The 25700-nt window shown below is 43.5% G+C and overlaps 1 protein-coding gene across 1 annotated transcript in view; it reads left to right on the top strand.

The window, feature by feature from the left end:
* Positions 1-25700, top strand: part of EFCAB5 (EF-hand calcium binding domain 5) — a 136636-nt gene that overhangs the window by 66673 nt on the left and 44263 nt on the right. Inside the window, 4 exon segments of the mRNA XM_020963301.2 lie at positions 666-736; positions 12563-12718; positions 21056-21155; positions 22932-24041. Of these exon segments, the coding sequence (XP_020818960.1) occupies positions 666-736; positions 12563-12718; positions 21056-21155; positions 22932-24041 (1437 nt within the window).

Genomic DNA, 25700 nt, shown 5'->3' with positions numbered 1-25700 from the left:
AGTCCTATTTAGCCATGTTAGGGGAAAAAACCCAACTTACTAAATCATTAACTTTCTGTTATGTGTTCCTGAAAACGCAGTATGATATAGTGAATAAAAACCTGATCTCAGAGTCAGAAAGATCTAAGTTCTAGGTCTGATCTATATTGGCTGCCTGAGCTTGGGGAACCTCTCAGTGCCTGAGAAAACTTTCTAAGGCTCTAAGTTGCAGAGAAGTGTTGATTTTCCTTGGTAGAAGTTTCTCACTGGGAGCTCCCTAAACTCATAAAACCTGAAGTCTGGTTAAAACAAACAAACAAAAAACAGCAACTTGTCTTTTATTTGTGTCTTTGCGCCCAGGTCTGATAGCTATATTTTCAGTAGGTACCATCTAAAAGTTATAGGGAAGGGGCAGCTAAGTGGCACAGTGGATAGAGCTCTGGCCTTGGAGTCAGGAGGACCTGAGTTCAAATCTGGCCTCAGACATTTGACAGTTACTAGCTGTGTGACCCTGGGCAAGTCACTTAATCCCAATTGCCTCCCCAAAAAGTAATAATAATAATAATAATAAAAGTTACAGAGAAAAGTCAGCGATGAGATGAAACCAATGAGTTTAAAAATTAAAGCCTGCATGGAAAATGCATTACAACCAAACTAATAGAGTCATTCTCTTTTTTCCCCCTCAGCGGCACTTTACCAGCCATTGGAATTTCTAGGATCAATGAAAGATAGGAGAGATGAAGAAGGTTTTATAGAGGTGAGAAATTAAATAACTCAATATTTGCTTAAAGACCTTCTGTCAATTTTACTTATCCATTGCCTTTGGGGACAATATTATGCATTAACACAAATATTAATATGTATCTCTACTAACTATGCAATAAGGGGAACGGAGGGCATTGGTACAATGGAAAAGATACTGCCTTCAGAGACAGAGGACCAAGGTTTTTCCCTTTTGTTGTGATTCTGCTTTCATAACATGACTAATGTGAAAATATGATTCATATGATTATAAGTGTATAGTCTACATCTGATTGCTCATCATCCTGGGCGGGGAAGAAGGGAAAGGGGGAGGGATAAAAATATTTGGAACTCAAAATCTTACAATAGTGAATGTTGAAAATTATTTTTAACATGGAATTGGAAAAAATAAAATACTAGTAAGTGGGAAAAAAAAAAGAAAAATCATTCTCTTCTCTTTTCTCTCCTCTTCCAGGGTTCCCATAGAACCAAGTGTACTTCTCTTTCACCCTTGCTTTGTTGCAGCAAATGAGAAAATATTTATAAAATATTGTACACAGTAAAATATATATGTGCACAATGCCTGGCACACAACAGGTACTTAATAAATGCTTGTTCCCTTCCACTTTCTCCTTGGTATTAAAAGACACAGTATATGAACAGGTACCAGCCCACCAATTTTATACAAAAGTCTTTGTTCCAATCAGGACCAATCCCTATGCCAAGAATTGTACCGATTAAGAAGATCACCAAATCAATTTCAGTCACTAATCCAGGCAGGTGTAGGTGAATTCACTATGGAATGCTGGGAGTTTTCAACAAAATTCTGGGTTTGAATGGAGGAATCACCTCTATCTTGCATTATACATACATGTATGTATGTATGTATGTATGTATGTATGTATGTATGTATGTATACACTCGTTTTTGGTAGAAACTCCCTTTTTACCTGTATTTCTAAAAGCCAGAAACTTTCTAAGTGAAACTGCTGGAACTCTATTCTCATCCTTTTCTTCCCTAAGGAAAACAGGATCAAAAAAAGGTTCTTTATGAAACCCAAAAGATTACAATTTTGTACTTGCTTCCTTTATTCATTCTTGCAAGAATGAAATTCTTCAGAGAACTGGGCATCTTGTCGTATGGATCCCTATCCTGTGTAAGCATGAAGGGAAAGGTGAGACAGGAGGCTGGAAAGGAGGGATTTGGGGTTAATTCGGCACTCAGGCACTTAAATGGATCTGAGGTTTCATTGATTCAGAAGTTCCCTGATGATGCCAATTCATCACCAATCCATGGCTGACCATCTGGCGCAACTCTTGTCCATGTCAGGACGATCAATTTAGCGATGGAAGGCTACCGAATCCAATCTTTTCATTTTACATATGAGGAAACTGAGGACTAGGAAGGTTACATAGTGACCCAGAGCTTAGAAGTATCTAAGGCAGTATTTGAACCCAGGTCTTTTTTTTACCTCTAGTCCAATGCCCTATCCACTGTGCCAATTCTCCACAGGGTGTACCCCCAACATGCAGGAGGCCTTCCTCACTTTCTCCTGGCAATGATGTCACCATTAATTGACCTAGGAATGACAACGCCACATTTCAAATCATAATAGTGCCAATCCTTCCCAGCTGTCCTATAGAGCTGGATGGTTAAGAAGGCAGAGAAGAACACAGGGAGAATGTAGAAGCTGTGGGGAAATGATCTCCATGTGGAGACAGAGTCTCTTGTTACCTCACCGGCTGTCGACAAAGCTGTCTTCGTCCCGCCATGCTCTCACATTTCTTGGGAAAGGCAATTTAATCTGTGAGACTCAAATGAAAACACAAAGGCTTGGTGTGACTTCCTCCTGTTCACCTGAAACCAGGCTCGCTCTAAAATCCCTTGTCTATGGGATCATAGATTTACAGCTGGAACTGACCTTAGAGGTCATGTCCAATCCCCTCATTTTACAAAAAAGTAAACTGAGGCTCGAGGAGGTGAACTAAACTGGAAATGGCCCAGCTAACACCCCTGGAGCCCAGTGAACATCTCAGAAGAGTCAGAACAAGAGAGGAAACTTCAGGAAAATATTCTCAGCAGACACTGGGTCCTGCCCTTGACTGGCCCAAGCATGTGGAGCCCTCACTGTGTTTAGTCATGACCCTTCAGACATCAGTGAAGACATCCATTCAGCTGTGTACTACAAGGCCATCACTCAGTCCTTTTGCTTGTCAAATTGAAAAGAATGAAATTTAGAAGCAGCTAGCGGGCATGATGGATAGCATGCTGGGCTTGGAGTCAAGAAGACATGAGTTTGAATCCTGCCCCAGACTCTTACTAGCTGTGTGACCTCGGGCAAGTTACTTCACCTCTATAAATCTCAGTTTCTCCATCTAAAAAAAATGAGCTCGAAGGTCCCTTCCAGCTCTAAATCTAGAATCTTATTATACATTATCAACTCCCTTGTATGGTTTTTTAAAAATATCATTTATAAAGAAGCATCATTGGCCTGTTTTCCAAGCAAGAGTTAAAGTTTGCAGTCAAGTGATAAAACTTGGATGCATAGACTAGATCTAATATTTTAGTTATGTAATTAAAATTAAACCAAACTATCAAATGAATGAGGGGGTCTGGGGTGCCTCTTGTGTGGGCGCGCTTTGCAGGGAAACATGTTTCACATGCTCAGTTTAGAAGGGTGCTTGGTTCTTATCTTCATTTTTGTATCGAAGCGCCACATTTAATTAAAGAAAAACCACTGCAGCAAATGTGAATCCAAAGGATGCTTTTTATTAAATGGCACGCTGAGATTTTACTTCCTCTGTTGCATCCGTAAGGGTTCTGTTCACTGGCTTCTGTCTTTGAGCAGAGGGCTTTGGGAAGAACCTCAATCAGTCACCAAGCATTTAGTGAGCACCTACTGCGTGCCAGGCACTGTGCTAAGAGCTGGGGCACGCTTGTCCCTCGAAGAAGCCCCGTCCGCTAGATACCAAGAGAAGCAGGTCGCATTGTCGCCCGACCCCACTTTGTTCATTGTTCCTCGCAGCCTCCCCCTTGATGCAGGTGGCTTTGCACCAGCATAGGGAAAACATAGGTTCTTTTAGTCAACCATCAAGCATGTTTACTGCCCGCCAGGCGCTCTGCTAAGCTCTGGGACTGCAAAAACAAAAATGATGCAGTCCCTGACCTCAAGGAGCTTCCATGCTACTAGGGAGAGACACAACCTATTTAGAAATAAATGAATGTGGAACGTGTACAAAGGCGATACGAAGCAATTCCACTCTCTGCCCCAGAAGACCATCCGCCATCTTCCCCGTTGTCCCACGCTGGCTCCCTCCTGACTGCACCGCTGTTCCTCTCCTTCTTTCTCTGAATGCAACAGTCAAATCAATACTATCCTTGATTCTCTAATCAGCTCCCTAGACCAAAACTCTTTTCCTAATTCCCCTATAGCTGGCTGTATCCTCCTACTAGAATGTAAGCACCTTGAGGGCAGGGGCTTGTCTCCCTTTTTTGTGTGTCTGCATCCCCAGTGCTCAGCACGATGCCTGGCTCAGAGTATACTTTCCACAACACTTTTTTCACTGGGGGTTCAGGAAAGACTCCTTGAAATAGGCAGCATTTGAGATGAACCTTGAAGGAAGGTAGGGGTTCCAAAGGTGGACGCAAGAAGGAGAACATTCTGGGCACATTAGGGCAGCCTGTGCGAAGGCAGGAGATGGTATGTTATGTACATGGAACAGCAAGTAGATGAAGGGGAGTAATGGAGACATCAATCCAATCCAATAAAGATTTGTTAAATGCCTACTGTATGCAAGTCACTGGGGATAAGAAGACAAAATGCAAAAATGGCTCTTAGCCTCAAGGAACTTACATTCTCCTGTGGCGGGAGAGATATAAACAGAGTTATAAGCATAATAATTTGAGGAGGGGAAGGGTCCTAACAATTAAGGGGCTCAAGAAGGGGTTAACTAATCATTGCTTTTTCATTCATTCTTTCCACGGGAGTATTTAAATAGTTTACATGTAAAGGAAAGACAGTTGACAAAGACATATATTTTTTGGCCTTGTTGGTTGAAGATAGGGCAGTTAGCTGTCAACTTCCTTTCTATTTCAGTGACAAATTCCTACCACCTGTTCCATTTCTTAAATTTTTGGTTGGCTCAGAGTGATTTAGACCATTCTTAAGGAGGGTTTTAAGGAGGGAAGTGAGTGTTGTTTCTCCTTGTCCAATGTAAGATCCATGAGAGTGGGGGGCAGGGTCTACCTCTGTCTTTGTATCTCAGCACTTAGTAGGTGTTCAACAAATGCTTGTTGATTGGTTGATTGAGAATTTTGTAATTGGATCAAAACGAGGCTTATTAAAAGCCATCCATTGGGATGCTCCACTTTGCTGTACAGAGGGCTTCCTTTCTAGAGTGTATGCTGTAAAGGGATTTTTACTTGCGTTTACTTTGTAAACGAGACTCTTTGACAGTAGAAGAAAATTCATTTCTGGCTGATGAAATTAAAGATGTTACTCTGAGGCTCTTCCACATCCATATTGGGCTAACCCAGGAGAAGACTGATTTTTGTTGTTTCAGTCCTGTCAGACTCTCTGTGACTCCATTTGAGGTTTTCTTGGCACAGATACTGGAGTGGTTTGCCATTTCCTTCTCCAACTCATTTCACACATGAGGAGGCTGAGGCAAGCAGAGTGAAGTGACTTGCCCAGGGTCACACAGCTAATGAGTGAATGAGGTTGGATTTAAACTCTGAAGAAGAGTCTTCCTGGTTCCAGGCCTAGAGCTCTATGCACTGTGGCGCCACCTAGTGCTGTTAGTAGGCCATTGTTTAATACTGCTTACTCTCCTCAGGTCCTCGATGTTGGGTGAGTGAATTCTTTCACCTCCATCTCACCGGGAGGGCAGGCTGTGTGTCCACACATGTTCAGCATCTCCTGATGAGGCTTTCTGAGGTCCTGGATAAACTCATAAACACCTCTCTGTCCATTTTCCTTTTCAATTCCTGTCATGTCCTAGACTGCTACTGACTGGTTCAAGTGCCTCGAAGCCTTGGTAAGCCATAGCCACACTGAGCACAGACCTGGAGACTTTTGCCCTACGTTCCTATCCCCACAATACTCCTCTCTCTTTCTGTTTCTCTACCTATCTCTTCCCTCCCTCCCTTCTTTCCTTCCTTCTTCCCTCCTTTCCTCCCTTCCTCTCTTCCTTCCTTCCTTCCTTCCTTCCTCTATTCCTTCCTTCTTTCCTCCCTCCCTCCCTTCTTTCCTTCCTTCTTCCCTTCTTTCCTTCCTTCTTCCCTTCTTTCCTCCTCCCTCCCTCTTCCTTCCTTCTTCCCTCCTTTCCTCCCTTCCTCTCTCCCTTCCTTCCTCCTCTGTTCCTTCTTTCCTCCCTCTCTCCCTTCCTTCCTTCCTTCTTCCCTTCTTTCCTCCCTCCCTCCCTTCTTTCCTTCCTTCTTCCCTTCTTTCCTTCCTTCTTCCCTTCTTTCCTCCCTCCCTCCCTTCTTTCCTTCCTTCTTCCCTCCTTTCCTCCCTTCCTCTCTTCCTTCCTTCCTTCCTTCCTCTATTCCTTCCTTCTTTCCTCCCTCCCTCCCTTCTTTCCTTCCTTCCCTTCTTTCCTCCCTTCCTCTCTCCCTTCCTTCCTCCTCTGTTCCTTCTTTCCTCCCTCCCTCCCTTCTTTCCTTCCTTCTTCCCTTCTTTCCTCCCTCCCTCCCTTCTTTCCTTCCTTCTTCCCTCCTTTCCTCCCTTCCTCTCTCCCTTCCTTCCTCCTCTGTTCCTTCTTTCCTCCCTCTCTCCCTTCCTTCCTTCCTTCTTCCCTTCTTTCCTCCCTCCCTCCCTTCTTTCCTTCCTTCTTCCCTCCTTTCCTCCCTCCCTCCCACCCTTCCTTCTTCCTTCTTTGCCTTTCTTTGTTTCCCTAGTGCTTAACAGGGCCTGGCACATAACAAGCCCTTGAAACGCGCTCATTAACTTGATTTGACTTTTTGACTATTGGTTGAATTGAAGTAAGTGGAGTAGAGGTCTCAAGAGGTTGGGGTCATAGGATCACAGCGCTTTTGCTGGAAGGCTTTAGATAACTAGAGGTCATCTATTCCAACCTCCTCATTTTACAGATGAGGAAACTGGGGCCTAGGGAGAGAGAATGATTTGCCCAAGGCCACGTACAAAAGTCAAGACTCAGAACCTGGTTTTCTGCCTCTAGGTCCACAGTAGGACTCCGGAGATAGGATCTCTTGCTGGTGAAGCATTGTCTCATTTCATCCCTACACACACACACACACACACACACACACACACACACATACTCACATGCACATATAAGCACTCATGCACTTGGGCCCACACACACATGCACATATACACAGGCATGCACACACACACATGTGCACACACACTCACACGCATTCTCAGTCCTCCTCTGGATCCCCAGCTATGACCCTTCCTTTTTCTTCTCCCAAGGGCACCAGTAATTTAACCATCTGCTTCTCTTCTGGCCAGCCTCTCACACCGCTGACACACCTCTGACACACCCCTGATCAGGGGCTTAGCTCCTCTCTTGCCCTCCAGTTCCTGAAGCTGGCAAACAGTCCCTTTGAGGTTTCTTAAGGAAAGTCAAGGCTACTAACAGTAGGAAATGGGTTAAGAAAAGTTGCCTCCTGTAAGCCCCATTCCCTTCCCATAGGCTCCTAAGGAGTGCCAAAGGCCTCCAGGGTGTCAGCATGGGGCTTTTGAATGCCTAAGCAAGCTCCGTGGGTATTTCAGAGGCAGTCGTCATGGGTAATGAGGTGAAGAGCAGGATGGAGTCTTTAAGCTGTGGCCAGAGGCAGGGCTGTTTTAAGAGGCTGCCTAGGAGGCTGGGGGAAGGGGGTGGGAAAGAGAGAGGCCTCCTCTTAGCCACCAACCTTGATGACCCAATCCCAGCTTTGGACCAGCACTGGATTGAGGTGCCAACTCCTGGCAAGGCATGATGGTGAGGTAGAACGAGTAGTAGATTTGCGATCAGAGGACTCAAATTCAAATCTTGCCTTTGTCACTTACTAGCTGTGTGACTTTAGACAAGTCTCTGACCCTCTGTGGGCCTTAGTTTCTTCAATTTAAAAATGAGGGGGCTGGACCCCATGGCCTTTAAGGTCCTTTCCAACTCTAAATCTGTGATCTCTGATCTTAAGTTTGGGTCCATCAACCAACAAACATTTATTAAGTTCCTACTATCTACAAGGCAGTGTCTAGATTTATGAAGACAAAAGTGAAACAAGGTAACAGAGCAGTGAAGTCCCCTGCAAGGGGTTAGGAGGAAGGAAGGAGGAGTAAAAGTGAGGTTCTGAGGTCCTCTGGCCTGCCCCCACCCCAGCACAGGCACGTCTTCCTGGGTGGCCCCTTTTCCTCTGCTGAGTTATGTATATGGAAGCTGAGGACTGTCTGCAGTGGGATTCCTAGTGGCATTAAGTTGTTTTCTGGGCAGCACTGAAATCATTAGGTGTCAGGGTCCTCATCGGCTTTGTTGTTGCTGGCTAATAAAGCTTTTGTTCAATTCATCATGTGTTTATCACTAAGTGAGTTTTTTTTCCCAATTTGAATGATTAAATATATATGGCTCCTTTGTTGACTATTATTAGTGCTTCTTGATACTCTTTTAAAAAAAAGAAAAACACTTTCCCGATGAAGGAAGCCTGTGAAGAAGATTTTTTTCCCTCACTGTTATATTAACACACCTTCTCCCCAAAGTCACATAGCAGGCAACGCTTTAACGCACACATAATTCAGTACTCTGTTATCCCTTGTTTTCAGACAGCCTTGAAATCTCTCATTTGTCTCTGGAGCTTAGGGAGGCATCTTGGGAGTCAGCACCCATGACGGAGAGTTTCGCCATCTGCCTTCCTTCCCCATCCTTCCTTTCTCCCCTCATCAAACCTTAGCATATCTGCAATTAAAGAAGCATGGAGATTAACTGCCGAGAAAGCAGAGGGCTTTCGCTATCCCTCTCGATTTTTATTTGCTATTCTCAGCACATTGATTTTCAAAGAAAAAATAAACACAGAAAAAGCCAACACAAGGAAGGAGGAGAATTTCCCCAATTCATATGTAATCCACAAGGGTCATTTTGTTTGACTCAGTTTAGTTTTCTAACAGATGGCTGGCGGAGACGGATACTGATGGCGAATCGTGTTTGAAAAAGAAATTGGATTCAGTCCAGTTCAACTCTTATAAAACCAGAAACATTTATTAAGCATCTACTCTATACCATGTGCCAGATTCTGGGGATACAGCTACAAAAATGAACCAAGTCTTGGCTTCAAGGAGTTTAGCTTCTAATGAGGAGAGAGTTCAGTTGTTTTTCAGTCATGTCCAATTCTTCCTGACCTTATTTGGGATTTGCTTGGCAAAGATACTGGAGTGGTTTGCCATTTCCTTCTCCAGCTCATTTTACAGACGAGGAAACTGAGGCAAACAGGGGTAAGTGATCTGCCCAGGTTACACAGATATTAAGTGTGTGAAGTCGCATTTGAACCCAGGAAGATGAGTCTTCCTGACCTCAGGCCCAGCACTCTATCACTATGCCACCTAGCTGCACAATATATGGAGAAGCTGATTTTTTTTAATGAGGTAATGGGGAAGCATGGGCAGGAGTAATTGGAGGGATCGAGAAGGTCTTTGTATAGATTTGTAGGGTTTGAACTGAGTTTTAAGTAAGTAGAGGATTCTACCAGGCCAAGAGAGGAGGAGAATATTATGAAGCACTTACGTGCCAGCAATGAAGGCAAGGGAGGAAAGGCAAAAGTGAAAGTCCCAACCCTCCTAGAGCTTCCATTCTACCTAAGGCAATAAGAACAGAGAAGCAAATGCAAAACACATACAAGTAAACACGAAGAAACCGAGGTGGCGTTTGGGAGGGCAGTGTGTCGACTCAAGTGGGGGGGGGAGGCATGCGGCAAGTCTTCCTTTGGGGACAGTTGAATTCAGCTTTGAAGGGAGCAAGAACATTCTGGGCATGGTCATAGATATAAAGTCCTGGGCTGGCAACAACACAGAGGCCTGAGTTTGTACTTAATTGCTCTACATGGGGCAGCTAGGTGGCACAGTGAATAGAGCTCCGGCCTTGGAGTCAGGAGGACCTGAGTTCAAATGTGGCATCAGACACTTGATACTTACTAACTGTGTGACCCCGGGCAAGTCACTTAGCCTTGACTGCCTCACCCCCCCAAAAAATTGCTCTACATGATAGTGAAACCTATTCCCCTAAAACCTTGTAGTTTAGGCATTTTCCCCCCAAACTACATCAGCAAAGTGACTGCTTTTAATAATAATAAAGAGCATTTCTGTGGTGCTTTAGGAGTTCCAAAAATATTTACTCATGATAGCCTCAAAACAGCCCTGGGAAGTAATTGTTATTATTGTCTCCATTTCACAGATGAGGAAATTGAGGCAGAAAGAGGTTAGAGGGTTCCACAGCTAGTAAGTGACTGAGGTTGGGAATAGCAAAAAGACCAGTGTTTTACTAAAATTGCTTTACATTATAGTTTTACTCATTTTTGTACATAGATGAACTCACAGGTCAGAACCTCTTAGAAAAACTAGAGTAGTATTGTTTCCAGGTAGTGTTATTTCCATTTTGCAGGTGAGGAAACTGAGGCTGACAGGTTAAATGCTTTGCCCAGATGAATCCCAGGGATCGTATTCAGGCTTGAGGGACTCAATTGCTTAGCCCCTAGGAAGGTCACAAGGAGTACAAATGTCCTGTTTTCCTTTTCTGTGGCCCAATCCAGGAGACACCCCTAATCATTCTTCTCAGGCTTAGGGACTGTGGTTCTTTTTGGCAGTGAGTGTTATTGATGTCATCCAGCCCACACTTGGAGAGCAGGGCTGTTCTCGCTCATAGAACCCACAGGCTATAAATCCAAAGCATTAAAAAGTCTCTGAGAAGAGGGTTTAAAATAAACCTTCTTTTCACTAACATCCCTACTGTCAGGAGACCTAGGTGGCTTTGGGGTCATTTCTCAAACGATGAAAATAAAACAAGATGATTCCTGTAAATCAATCATTTTTTCTCACACCAGCCTCAGAAGGCTGAGCTGAAAATATCCACTGCTTGAGAATGCATTCCTTGGCAATGAGAGAGAGCATGGTCCTGTGCAAGGGATGCTGGATTCAGAGGCTGAGGCTCTGGATTCAATTCCTGTCTCTCTCCCTTGCTACCTGGGTAACTCTGAGTGAGTCACTAAGACCCCAAAACCACATTGTAGTCCTCAGTTATGTCTGTAAGAAGAGGGCAGTTGGACTAAGTAATATCTGAAGTCTTTTCTAACTCTAAATAGGTGAACCTGTGAAAAGGGGGGAAATGTTCAGTTCTTCTGAAATGATTATTTGTTGATGATAGATTCTAAGGATCCTGAGATGAGAAAGGAGGACCTGGGGTCATTTGGTCAATTCCTCTGCCACCAAAGGATACAAGGAAGGGGAGGGGTTATGGAAAGATTAGTGGCCGTGTTGTGGTCTGAGAGGTTGTGACCCCTCAAAGACTGAAGATGGGGGTTGTCTGGAATGAATTCACAGACTCAAGCATTCTTTAAGTCAAGTTGGCAAAAAGTTTATTGTCACGCTTTTCAGCAGGCAAGGATTCTTAAGGATCCTGCAACCTTAGAAGGGTACAGTTAAAGTTTATATAGGATAAAATACAATATAACACGAGCCAAATATGCTAACTAGGTGATTCAGGGTGGGATTAGGGAGTGGTTAAGGAGTGGTCAGTTCTTAAAAGAACATGCACTTCTTGTACCTACTGTGCAGGCGTTTTACCCAGAGTTCACTGGGAAAAGCCCACAAGGGGGGGGCCACATGGAGGTTTGGTTTTTAGTACTGCTATCTCACTATGTTAACTAGAGTTCAGGGTAATTGAGAGTTGTCCAGCCTGCCACCAATCAGTGTCTTGTTTGACAAAATAGATATGTAAGGAGTATACATATGTCTCAAGTCTAGAATACAGTTAATGAGGAGTCCAGGATGTAGATAATGAGGTTGGGCGGTAGTGTAGATAGTCCAGTGGGTAAGATTGTCTTTATGACCCAGTGCAAAGCCAGTTCAAACTAATAATTCCTTCCGGTGCTGTTTGTCACTGCACCAGGGAGAGAGATAAAGGTCTTGCTGGGGCCCACTCATGAGTAATTGCCGAGCACAGTGTCCTTGGGCTGGGGAGAAACCATCAGGGATAGTGTTTCTGAGGCTAGGGAGAAATTGGGGTCCAAGCACAAGCACCCAAACATAAGCACCCAAGCACCCCATCAGCCACACTGGAGTCAAAGAGTTCTGATGCTTGCCAGCCATGTGACCTCGGGAAATCACTGTAGTCTGTGGGCCCCAGTTTCCACATTTTGGTAACAATGGGTTGTGAATAGATGACTCCAAAGGTTCCTTTCTGCTCTAGTCTGTGACTCCAAGTCCTGTATTACAGATGAGGAAACTAGGCTCAAGGAGGTTAAATTCTTTGCCTAAGGTGACACAGCGCCTCCAGTCCCTTTGCCACACCGCCTCTCTAGTGGACCAGTAAAAAGAGGCAATATGGGGCCTCGAGGCAGAGGGAGTCTCTCTCCTCTAGGGCAGCATTAACTTGACTGTGAATTGGTACAGAGAAATCTTCTTGTAGCCCTCCAATCTCCTGTTTCTTTTTGGGTCTTCTTGGGAGCATCCTAGATTTAAATTCTGATTCTGCCCTCTTACCATTCAAGTGACCTTGGATGAGTCCCCTCATCTCTCTGTGCCTCAGTTTCCTTACCTGTAAAATGGAGAAGTTTTGACTAGATGCCTCTACATGTATGATCCTAGTGGAGACTGTGGTTTTAAATCAAGCCTTTCTTCCCATTCTCTTGTTAGGAGATCTTTCCATGTGTCAAGGACTTAACAAGTGAAATGTTCACAGACTTCCTGAAGCACCTTTGCCTGTGTGCAGATGACTTCTGGGAAATAGTGAAACGTGACAGATGGAGGCAAAAGTTTTTAAACCTCTTCCTGGCCTGTGATGCTGGAAAGGTAAGCTACCTGAGGACTCTCCTCTGGTCTCCAGACCCAGCTCTTTCCTATTCCTATGCCAGTGGATTGTAGGGTCACAGATTGAGAGCTAGAAGGAGGCTTAGAGCTAGTCTGAGCCCTTCATTTTACAGATGATGATATGTAGGCCCAGAGAGGTTAAGTGATTTGCCTAAGGTCCCACAGCTGGTAAGTAGCAGAGCCAGGCCATGAACCTGAATTCTCTGGCTCCACCTCCAGCATTCTTTCCACCATATTACCCTCCCTCTCTGGGATTATCAATTGCTTTCTCTTAATTTCTGGGCTGGCAGAGCACTTTTCCTAGGGGAAATGCATCCCAGGGAATGTGGGAAAGAACTGGAAACCAACGAGGGGAATGGCTGGATAAGCTGTAGCGTTAGGAATGTAAAAGAGTATTCCTATGACATAGAGGATGATGACGATGAGGAATTTGGGAAAATACAGGCAGATGGGAATGAAGAAAGGCAGAGGGACCTAAGCAGAAGTGGGAGAGTGCACTCAGGAGCAATAATGTGGATGAAAGGAACATAGAAAGGAAGTTAAACCCTGAGTAACTCTACTCACCAGTCTTTCTCTCAAAGAACAGATGAGATATACCTCTGTCCTTGTGGCAGACAGGTGGAGGACTCCTGGGGCAGAATGGTGGAAAATTGTCAATTGAATTGTCAGATGCGGTCCCTCTAAATGGGGTTTTTGCTGAACTGTTTTTCTTTGTCGTGACTGCGAATTCATTTCTGGGGAAGGCTGAGGAAGCACATTATATCCAGAAATCATTGACAGAAAAACCAAAGGCATCAATTAAACATACAGAGAAAAATGAGAGACCACTGGGGCTAGAAAGCATGCCTTCAGAGAGAGGCCAAGGAGAGTACAAATGTGTTTTTATCAGGAAAGGATTTGCAGGGTTGTGCTTTTGGAGGGCATCTGCGTCCCTTGAATACCAGATGGCCTTGGAATAGTTCCGATGCAAACGTCATGAATATAGCTTCTTGTTCTATGGACATGGCTGCATCCTGAGGAAAAACTAACAGGCAGATTCAGGCTTCCACCTCGTGGCGTCCAGGAAGAGATTTCCAGGGGGAGTCTCCGATGTGTTTGGCCTGTTCCCTCATTTGCACCTTCCTAGAAGCTCTCCATTGCTGGAGTTCTGGGACCTTATTTGGTGGTTTGCTCAGGGCCTCTCCAATGGCAAAAAGCAGTGCACCAAGAATGCTTCAGTAAAGGCTGAAGTGAGTCTTTCCAGACCATAGAATTGTCCCTTTGAAGGCTTCAGGTGCCTTCTTCAATTGCAGGAGACTAGGTAAAAGGTGATTCCCAGGTCCTACTCCTTCTGTTTCGGTACCTGTTAAAGAAGTAACGATACTGTAATTGTTTTTCTGCACTGGATTTGTGATTTCATTGGTTTGGATATAATAGACTCTGGCCTTCCTTTCCCAACGTACAGGTGTCCCAGTAGATGGGGTTCCCAGAACTAAGCTTGCTACAACTCTCCCACAGAGAGAGGAGCGGGGAGGGGATCTCCCTAAGAGGTTGGGGTGATTCTTCTGTCATGCTATTGTCTTGAAACTCTACCCCCCCATTCTGGCATGTTCCCTCCCACTGTTATCTTCCAGTAATTAGCACCCCAGTTCCATTTAATCAATCAACATTAATTAGTTTTTAGAAAGAGATATTCATTGCAAAAAAAAATATTTACTGCAAAATGTATATAGCAAGAACAGAAACTACAAACTTTTCTCCCCATCACCTGGTTGATACATACATTTTCCCCTTATACCTCTAAGGAGAGTGGGCTCACATAGAGAGTTTCTACACAGCCTTTCCCCTCCCCAACCCAGTTTCACTTCTGAATGAGACACGGCTGATAGACGAGTGAGTTTGTATCTCTGATGCTCCTGGCTGGGATCAAGCAAGTTGCTTGGGACTTATTTCTTTACCATGTCTTCCAAGAATTCTCAGCATGACCTCCAGCCCCCTTGACCTCTGGTGTCTCATCATTCTGACCTTTCCAAGCACAGGATGCCCTTCTCTGATCTGCTTCACCTAAAGGCAGGGAAGTATAGACACATCAGAGACAAAAGTATCAGTCGGGCTGTGTACCCTGCAGCCGCGTGGCCGTAGTGGGGAAATAAAGACTTGAGGCCTCTGTCCCCACTGAGGATGCCCCTGCCTACCTATGTGGGTTATGAAGAAAAAAAACGAATACTGTCCCTGCCCTCAAGGAGCTTAAATTCCAATGGGGGAGACAACATATAGGAATCAGAATAAGATTAAATATGGTGTAGAGGGAAGGTAATCTTAGAGAGGATGGTGCTGGGTATCTCAGACATCTCAGCATACACTCAGGAGCCACGGCTGAGCACAACTGCTTGTGAGATTATTTTCAAAGAATATCTTTTGGTGGCAGCTAGGTGGCGCAGTGGATAGAGCACTGGCCCTGAAGTCAGGAGGACCTGAGTTCAAATCCGGCCTCAGACCAAACACTTGACACTTACTAGCTGTGTTGTGTGACCCTGGGCAAGTCACTTAACCCCAATTGCCTAATAATAAAAAATAATAACTTTTGGCTGATGCAATTGTGTGTGTGTGTGTGTGTGTGTGTGTGTGTGTGTGTGTGTGTGTGAGAGAGAGAGAGAGAGAGAGAGCGCGCTGATCTGTTCTCCAGGCTGTTCTTTGCTTCAACATGCCCTGCTGAACCCCAGTCTGGAAGAGCGCAGGGAGACCTGGGTAATTCATACAGGCAGCAACAACTTGAGAACGATCCTACCTGTGGCGGTCGTTTGGTGAAGTAGAGCAGAGCTGGTTTGAGCCCTCATTTGCATTTGCTTGATGACAGAATAATGAGGCAGCCCTGAGTCTGTGCTGACCTCAGTCATTTGTCTTTGTCCCTACAGCCAGGTGTAAGGTGGATTGCAGGCAACTCCCAGATAGCAAGAAGGAGTTTTATTGCCATTTTTAAAAATCCCCTAGCCATTTGGATGCGATCCCGTCTGTTGGTCAGCCTGTCTTTACGGTTCCACATCTGGCACGTGTCAGGATTCCTCTTTCCCTGGGGTGGTTCTTTTCGCCATCACCAGTCATCCTCATCTATATCTGGTCACTGGACCCAGATGGCTCCAGAGGAGAGAGGGAGGCTGATGACTTTGCACAGTCCCGCCTCACTTAAATGCAATTCACTTGGCAAGTCATGACATCACCTTCCTGATGTCATGGCCCTCTTCTGAGAATGAAGGACAAACAACGACAGTCTTTCCACATCCTGAGTGGGGGCGACCCCTTGGTTGCAACACCAGCTCTTCTGCTCTAGGAAATATAGTATTCCAAGAACTACAATCCATCAACATAGCAGCTGCTAGGTCTTGTGTAATCCTTATTGTAGCTCTGTGATATTTAAATTGTGTTTTATTCTTGTTACTTCCAATGTTTTCTTCTTAACCTAGGATCTTTGAAACTTGGTTATAATGTTCCTGTAAGTTTTCCTCCTGAGATCTCTTTCAGGTGGTGATCAGTGGATTTTTTTTTCTATTTCTATATTGCCTCTTGTTCTAGAACTTCAGGGCAATTTTCCTTGATAGTTTCTTGTAATATTTTTATCAAGATTCTTTTTTTAATCATGATTTTCAGCTAGTCCAACTATTCTTATATTATTTCTCCTCAATCTGTTCTCCAGATCAGTTGTTTTTCTGATGAGATATTTTACTTTCTCACCTACTTTTTCATTCTTTTGGTTTTGTTTTATGGTTTCTTGGTGTCTTAGAATGTCCTTAGCTTCCTCTTGCCCAATTCTAGTTTTCAAGAAATTATTTTCTTCCTTAAGTTTTTGATTCTCTATTTCCAGTTGGTTGACTTTTTTTTTCATAATTTTCTTGATTTTCTTGGGTTGCTCTTATATTTTTTTCTAATTTTTCCTTGATCTATCTAATTTGATTCTTAAAGTCCTTTTTAAGTTCTTCCAAGAACTCTTTTTGTGCCTTGGACCATTTGATGTTTCTCATTGAAAAAGAAGTGGCTTTTTTTTTTAGCTCCTTTATCTTCCTCTGAATATGAACCCAGATCTTCTCTATCCCTATAGTAGCTATCAATGATTGGGTTCTTTCTCTTTTGCTTACTCATTTTTGTCTATTTTTAAATTTTTATTTTGTTTTTAGCAGCTATTATTGTAATCATGTTGTAGTCCCGAGGTCTGGGGGTTGATGCCCCAAGCCTCAGGTCCTTCTTACTGTTATTTTCTGAGGTCTGTCTCAGGGCCCAACCTTGGGCTCTCCTCTGCACGAAGTCACGGCCACGGCCTCCAGCCACCCTGGTCCGCAAATGATCTTGCTCCCTCTGGTGACTGCAAACCGCAGCTGTCCTCTCCACCCCAGAGCTGAAACCAGGGACTCTGCTCTCCTGTATGTGCCCACTGCCAGCAGGGCCACTGCCCCTCGCTACTCCACTCCCTTCCACCTTCTACTCAGCAGTCAGACCCCCACACTATCTTTGAGATGAAAATTTCTAAGGCCGAAGCTGCCGGTCAATTCAGCTGCCACCCGGGCTTGTTTGTGAATTCTGCAGTCAGCCTGGAGGTATTTGCACTTCACTCAGGTCAAACCTTGGCCCCTGGAGGTTGGGTCATTCCTGGGGTCTTCTCAAATTGTCTTAGGACAACTGCTTTACCCCGTATTTATTTCTGCTGCTCTGAGGTGATGTTCTGTCTTTTATTTTGTAAAGGAAATTTGGAGAGCTGAAAATTTTTCTGACCTACTCCGCCATCCTCCCAGAATCCTCTCCCAATCCCTTTAGTACTCACCAGTGGTATAGGGGAAGATGGGCTGTACACAAGAGTCATGGATTGTGGGTTCTACCAATTACTTCCTCAGTTGCCTCTCCTGTAAAATGGGGGAGTCAGACTGGATTGCCTCTGTGGTCCCTCTGCTCTCGCTCGGGTCTGCCTGCTCCCTGGGGTCTATTGCTTTCCCACACCCTCCTCCACTTCCCAAAGATTCTGTTATTCCCTACTAAACCTCTGCCCGGCTGCTGATGGTTGACCTCTTGCCTCTCCCCACACATCAAAGGGCTTCTAACCACCAAGTTTAGAGCAATGTTCCCATACTGACATGTTGCAGAAAAAGGTCTCTGCTATTGATACTTGAGGCCATCTGCACACTGTTCAGATTTCCATGTAGACTTCTGGCTCTAATGTGCCTAGACCCATAGTGTTAGGAGGGGATGCTAGAATGGTCAGTCTGGGGTAGGTAGCTCTGGTCTTCAGGTGCCACTTTTAATGAGGTTAAACTGTTAATGGGACATTGATACAATGGGAAAAGAAAGAAAAACCAGAAAAATGTAAGAAGCTTTCATAAAAGCTGGAGACTGAGAGGCTATTTAAAGCCTCCATAGGAAAGAGTATTCAGTTCACTAGGCATTTTCAAAGCACCTGTTTTATGAAGGGCACTGTGTTAGGTAGTGGGGATAAAGAGATTTTAAAATGACACACTCCCTGCTGTCCTGGAGTTTCTGTTCTGCTGGTGGGTGGAGAAGGGTTGAGGATGGATCATGGAATGTGAAATGTGCACAGATAAGAATAATGTCATAGCTAGCTTTTATTTATATAGGACTTTAAGGGTTTACAAAGCAGGCTTTCCATATATAATCTCATTAGATCCTCACAACCACCCTCTAAGGTAAGTTCTCTTATTATCCCCCTTTTACAGATAAAGGAACTGAAGTTGAGGGGCAATGGGATTTTCCCAGCCAGTTGGTAGGTGACTGAGACAGGATTTGACACCCCTCCCCACTCCTTCCTGATTCTAAGCCCATCACTCTATCCACTGCACCACCTACCTGCCAATGACGCTATTATCATGTGATGGGGCAAAGAAGAGCCAAAGTGTTCTAGGAAAAGGAATAATGAGAAACATCTTTCAACTGGAGGGAATCAGAGAAGGCTTCATGGTACGGGTGGCTCCTGAGCTGAGTCTTGGAGAAAAAGAATTATTCTAAAAGGTAGAAATGAGAGGGGAGTGAACCTCACACCTAGGGGACAGCCTATGAGAAGGCATAGCATTTGGGGTGGCCTGGTGAGTTTAAGGAACAGCTAACGCAGCAAATCAGCATTTCCACCCAGGGTGCTTACAAAGTCCTTATATAGCTTTAACCTTTACTAACTTTAGATGTACACATGATGGAAACACATGGCAAAGGGCATGAAAAGTGAATTCTTAAAGTTTTATGCATCAGTGCTGTTAACTTGCCTCAGTTAATTTCTATTTGTTTACTGAGTGGCAACTGAGAAATATTTTCAGCCAGTTGGAAAAGGGGTTTTGAAAAATGTGTCACAACTGATGGTGATTCTGTGGAGGGTTAGATCAAGCTTAGTATTTTAAAAATATTTTACAACAGAATTTTAAATTTAAAAAATTATAAATGCCGTCAAAATTTTAAGCATTTATATGCTTGTGTCATTTACAGTGTCTTTCTATCATTGTCATTTTAAAATTACTAAGGATGAAAGTTGCGCAAAAAATTTATAACCACCCTGCAAAATAATAGCAAAACTCAGGAGGTAATAATAGAAGGGGAAAGTCCATTCAAAATAATTACAGAAAGAGTAAACGTTTAGGAGTTAATCTCCTAAAGCACATTCAATACTCATATGTTTGTTTACAAAGCACTCCTTAAAGAAATAGAGCACAATTTAAATAGCTGGAGAATATTTGATGCTCATCGCTAGATGGTGCCCAGATAATAAAAGTGACAATACTCACAAAGTTAATTTCCAGATTTAGTGCCATGGCCATCAACTGTTTGAAGGACATGTTGCTAGGCTAGATAAAATAATTCCAAAATTGATTTGGAACAAAAGAACTAGGATAGCAAGGTAAACAATGAAAAAAAGGTAGGAATGAAGTGGGAATAGCTTTTCTAGACTTCAGCTATTATTATAAAGTAGGAATCATCCAAGCCATTTGGACTTGGGTTAAAAATAAATAAACAGATTAAAGGAAGGGACCGCCAAATGGCCCAATTTTGCTGGGATATCAGCCGTGTGAAAGGCAAGTAATATGAAATAAGGAAGGAAAGGTAGACTGGGGAAAGATGGTGAAAGGCTTTAGCGCCAGACTAGAGTCCATATTTTCTCCCATAGACAGAAGGGCGCCATTGAAGGTTTTTGAGCAAGTGACAGTAATTTCAGTTCAGTTTTTTTTTCCCCTTGTCCAACTGTTCATGACTACATTTGAGGTTTTCATGGTAGAGATACTGGTGTGATTTCCTTCTCCAGCTTATTTTACAGATGAGGAAACCAAGGCAAACAGGATTAAGTGACTTGTTTAGTCACACAGCTAGTAAATGTCTGAGGCTGGATTTGAATTCAAGAGGATGAGTCTTCCTGACTCCAGATCCAGCACTATGTCCACTGTGCCACCTAGTTGCCAAAGGAACAATAATGATAATACTAACATATGTGTGTGTGTGTGTGTACATATATATATATATATATATATATATATATATATATATATAATAGCTAGCATTCATATAACGCCTACTATGTGCCAGGCACTGGGCCAAGTGCTTTAGAAATATCTCATTTGAAGCTCACAACAACCCTGGGGGATAGATGCTGTTATTATCCCCTTTTACAGTTGAGGAAACTGAGGCAAATAGAGGTTAAGTGACGTTACCCAACATCACAAAGCTAGGAAGTGTCAGAGCCAAGTTTGGAACTCAGGTCTTCCTGACTGTAGGCTCAGAGCTGTATCTTTTACTACCACTGGCACCTGGTGGTCTCCTGATGCCCTTTTCTCTCCCCACCAAGAGGAAAGATACCTGATAAGTTTATGAGCAGAAAGGCATTTATAATAGCTAGCATTTATGCAGCCCTTTAAGGTTTGTATAGCACTTTATATACGTTATCTCATTTTATCCTCACAACAACCCTTAGAACTTAGTGCTGTTATTATAGATGAGGAAGCTGAGGCAGACAGAACTCAAATGACTTGCCCAGTTAGTAAGTGACTGAGGCAGGATTTGCATTCAGGACTTCCTGACTCCAGGCCCAGCGCTCCATTCGCTGCCGCATCAGCTACCTATAGAGTATTGGGTTTGGAAAGAACACTGAGTTTAACTTATAATTCAGATTTCCAAATGAGAGATGCCTAGGCAAGGGAAACATCTTAGTGCAGGAGACTCAATGATTTAGTCAATGAACATTTATTAAGCACCTACTGCATGTGAGGCACCATACTAAGCCCTGGGGATACATAGAAAGGCCCTGCCCTCAAGGAGCTCACTGTCTGAGGGGAGTATTAATCCACTGACTGCAAACATTTTGCCTAGATGGGGTTCCTGGACCGGGAGAGGACATTGACCTTGCTGGAAAACTTCTATGACAAAAGCCCGAAGATAGTTAAAAAGCTATTCCGTAACCCAAGATATTGTAAGTAAAACAATAGGTGGGGTAGCCAGTCAGGCCAAGATGGCATATTAATACCATCTCCAACCCTATTGTGATAGCACTGGTTCAAGGTCATGTTACCCCTACACAAATACTTTACCCCGCTCATTAGCTGCTTTGGTGGAAGCAAAGCTGTGACTAAGGCAGAACAATTGGGGCTTTCTCCTAGGGTGCAGAAATTTAGAAAACATTGTAATGCACGTTTGTTGTTGGGTTTTTTTTTTTTGGCTTTTTTGGTGAGGCGGTTGGGATTAAGTGACTTGCCCAAGGTCACACAGCTGTAATGCTCTTTTTAAGTAGCATAGAAACAACTGAGCTTAGCACCTTATCTATCAAGAAAAATTAGTTAAAATGAGAAACTACTATTGTGTCCCACCCTACTTCCCAACACATTTTGCTCAACTGCAATCACCCTAAGATGTTGGTTCAAGGGCAGCATTTGTGCTATTTGCCCCACATATAAAAATGACTGCTTATGGCTCTGTATAGTAACGGTATGGTAACTGTAGCCTTAATAATTACTCTTAGTCTCAGAGACAGATACCCTTTTCAATGGTGCCATGAGAAATGTGCTCAACTAGAACTCAACTCCCAGTTACTTAACATTAAAACATTGTATGGTTACTAGCTAAAGTTATTTAAACATTCTTTGCAGAGGTAAAGGCCCATGGATGTGAAGCACCATACATATTGCTGGACTTGGTGGGTGTGTTTGTTTTGCTGAACCATTTTTTTCTCTTCCTTTTTTGTTATTTTCATAAGGCATGTCTCTCTCTGGGTAGAGGAGGTAGTAGATATATTAAGAAATGAAGATGATATAAGTAAAAAAAAAAGCTATGAAAATTAAATAAATAACAAAATTACTATATTACTACAAATACATTATTTGTGTGTATGCAACTGTAAGAGACAATTGTGCCTTGACTATCCAGAATTTTAAAAAATATGTCTTAGATTTCTAAAGAAAAATTTTCCTTCTGCACTAATGCATTTTTATGTATCCTAACAAAACTGGCTAATTTAATGGACTTATTCTTTGGCTTTTAAAATTTTTTTTTAAAGTGGGGAGAACTTAGGAGGTGGAAGTACCCAAGGGGTACAGTCAGAAGGACCCTTGACACTCTGTATATAAATAATCCTTCATTCAACTTAGAGTCTATGGCATCAGGTATCCAAATGAAATTCTGAGAATTATTTCATTTCAGAGGAAGCTACAGCCAGAGGTTTTTGTCATTTGAACCAAAGCCCTCTCTTTATTTTCAAAAGTAGTAGAGTGGAGGGAGTGGTGCGTTTGGAGTCAGAAGGTCTGAGTCAAAATCCCACCTCTGCAGCTTGTTACTTCTGGGCCCTTACGTGAGTTGCTTAACTTCCCTTGGCCTTAGTTTTCTCTTTTCTAAAGTGAGAGAGTTGAATTAAATAGCCTCTAAGATTCCTTCCAGCTCTAGAACTGGAATCCTGTGAAGAGCTTGCTGATTCTTTGTGTGCCCTTGGCCAAATCTCTTGGTCTTGGTCCTTCCTGTGTAAAACAAGGGGGATTGGACTAGATGGTTTCTAAGTTCCTATCCAGCTCTAAATCTATAATCCTCTCATCTTCTAAGTAAAAGAGTCAGGTTTTTGACTGACAGTAACAACCAGCTCACAAAAGTTAGCAATAGGAGAAGATTATTGATTGGGGTGCCTCGTCTTCCTTTTATCAGTCAGGTTAGGCGTCCCCAGTGTGGTCATCTTGTCAGTTGAATGCCTTGCTTTCTGTTCTAGGGCCATTCATTGAATTTGGAGACATAGAACCAGCTGAGCTCTGGGGAGACTTGGAAGACGAGAGGAGCCCTTTTGAGTCATTGGAGCAAATAGGTGCAGGAGAGATGAGGACACCCCTTTTTGCCATTGAGAACCAATCATCCCAGTACTACACAGAAGAGGTTGAAGAGGAGGAATGTGAACACACAATCATTAGCTGGCCTACTACTGTTATGACCTATGGAGATGACTCAGAGCCACAAGAAACAATGAATGATGAGGAAGAAGTGGTTCATGAGGATGTGAGGCGGTCCTCAGAACAGACGCAGGATGATGTGGGTTCCACAGAGGAGTTACCTCTAAAATCACAGACTAAGAAAAGATTAAGTCAAGAAGCAAAGCAGGGAGAGACTTCCACAGAAGAAGGAGAATCATCTGCAAAAGAGGGAGAACCATCTGAAGCACAGGGGGAACCGGCCAAAGAGGAGGGGGAACCGGCCAAAGAGGAGGGAGAACCGGCCAAAGAGGAGGGGGAACCGGCCAAAGAGGAGGGGGATCTAATCAAAGAGGAGGGGGAACCGGCCAAAGAGGAGGGGGAACCGGCCAAAGAGGAGAGGGAACCGGCCAAAGAGGAGGGGGATCCGGCCAAAGAGGAGGGGGAACCGGCCAAAGAGGAGGGGGAACCGGCCAAAGAGGAGGGGGAACCAGCCAAAGAGGATGGAAGACCTATTGAGCCAAGTTCATCCCAGGGTTCACTAGGAAAACAGAGAGACTCTGTAGAAGAGAAGAGGGACTCCGGAATGGAAGCAAGAAAATCCTCAGGGGGACCAGCGAAGGAGGATGGATCAGCAACAGAACAGAAGAGCTCTACCACAAGAGCACAAGAGCCTGGAGGAGAGCAAGAAGAATCTTCAAAGAGGCCACAAGAACCATCCATGTCTGCAGCAGAGCCGGGACAAGTGCCCACAGAGAAGAAAGCGTCAATAGAACAGAAAGAAGCCGCTTCCCTGGAAGAAAGCACCGCGCTCCAAGAGAAAAGCAGCCAAAACATCTCCACAGATTCTCCAGAAGAAGAGAAAGTTGAAGTGCAGCTCAAGGACTCCAAGTCAACCACAGAAGAAAACCTCCCAGGTAAGAATGTGTTTTCTGAAGCCTCACCGACTCATTTTTTATTGACCCTAAATGTCTTTCCTAATACACAGCCATTGGACACCATTGCTACACTTCACATGTATCCTGGACTTGCCAATATTTCGGCTCCTCAGCATTGCCTCTTCAGGATAAGTTATTTTGCCTGGGTCTTCCTTTTGTACTGGAATTCCATTTATAAGGAGAAAATCTGACCACGTTAAGAATAGAAGTAAGGGGCAGCTAGGTGGCACAGTGGATAGAGCACCAGCCCTGGATTCAGAAGGAGCTGAGTTCAAATCCGGTCTCAGACACAAAACACTTACTAGCTGTGTGACCCTGGGCAAGTCACTTAACCCTATTGCCTAGCCTCCCTCCCCCCCCAAAAAAAGAATAGAAGTGATTCTTCATTTACTTGCTATAGGTTACATCAGCCAGCTAGCCAGGGGAGCATTCAGATTAGGAAATGCAGTGAGAACACTTTAGCTCTGAAATTGTGGGGTCTGATGCCAGGGAATTGGTTTTTTAAAAAATTTAAATTTTTAAATTTTTATAAAAAGGAAAACTGCCCTGATATTTTAGAACAAGAAGGCAAAATAGAAATTGAAAGAATCCACCCAATCACCTCCTGAAAGAGATCCCCAAAGGAAAACTCCTAGGAATATTGTAGCTAAATTCCAGAGTTCCCAAGTCAAGGAGAAAATATTGCAAGCAGCCAGAAGGAAACAATTCAAGTACTGTGGAAACACAATCAGGATAACACAAGATTTAGCAGCTTGTACATTAAGGGACTGCAGGGCTTGGAATATAATATTCCGGAGGGTAAAGGAGATAGGACTACAACCAAGAATCACCTACCCAGCAAAACTGAGCATAATCCTTCAGGGGGAAAAAATGGTCATTCAGTGAAATAGAGGACTTTCAAGCATTCTTGATGAAAAGACCAGAGCTGAACAGAAAATCTGACTTTCAGATACAAGACTCAAGAGAAACATGAAGAGGTAAACAGGAAAGAAAAATCATAAGAGACTTATTAAGGTGGAACTGTTTACATTCTGCGTGGAAAGATGGTATTTGTAACTCATGCATCCTTTGTCAGTATTAGGGTAGTTGGAAGGAAAAAAATATATGGATGTATATAGATAGATGGCTAGAGAGATAGAGAGATAGAGGGCACAGGGTGAGTTGAAGAAGAAGGGGTGATATCTGGAGAATAAAATTAAGGGGTGAGAGAGGATTATACAGAAAGAAGGAGAAAGGGAAAGATAGAATGGGGTAAACTATCACATAAAACAGACAAGAAAAGGCTTTTACAGTGGAGGGGAAACAGGAGAAGGTGAGAGGGAATCATTGGATTTGGCTTAAGGAGAGAATAACATACACACTCAATTGGGTATGGAAATCTCTCTTACCCTACAGGAAAATAGGGGGGGGGGAAGGGGACAAGAGTGCAGGGGGATGATGGGGGGGCAGATTGGGGGAGGAGGTAATCAAAAGCAAACACTTCTAAGGAGGGACAGAGTCAAAAGAGAGAATAGAATAAATGGTAGGGGCGGGATAGGATTAAGGGAAATATACTTAGTTTTTCACAACATGACTATTATGGAAATGTTTTGCATGACTACACATGTATAACCTGTATCGAGTTGCTTGTCTTCTCAA

This window comes from Phascolarctos cinereus, unplaced genomic scaffold, assembly GCF_003287225.1.
Source record: "Phascolarctos cinereus isolate Bilbo 61053 unplaced genomic scaffold, phaCin_HiC Scaffold_5;HRSCAF=322, whole genome shotgun sequence".
Lineage (NCBI taxonomy): Eukaryota > Metazoa > Chordata > Mammalia > Diprotodontia > Phascolarctidae > Phascolarctos > Phascolarctos cinereus.
Note: the sequence above shows the minus strand (reverse complement) of the source record. Positions and strands in the feature narration are given on the sequence as shown.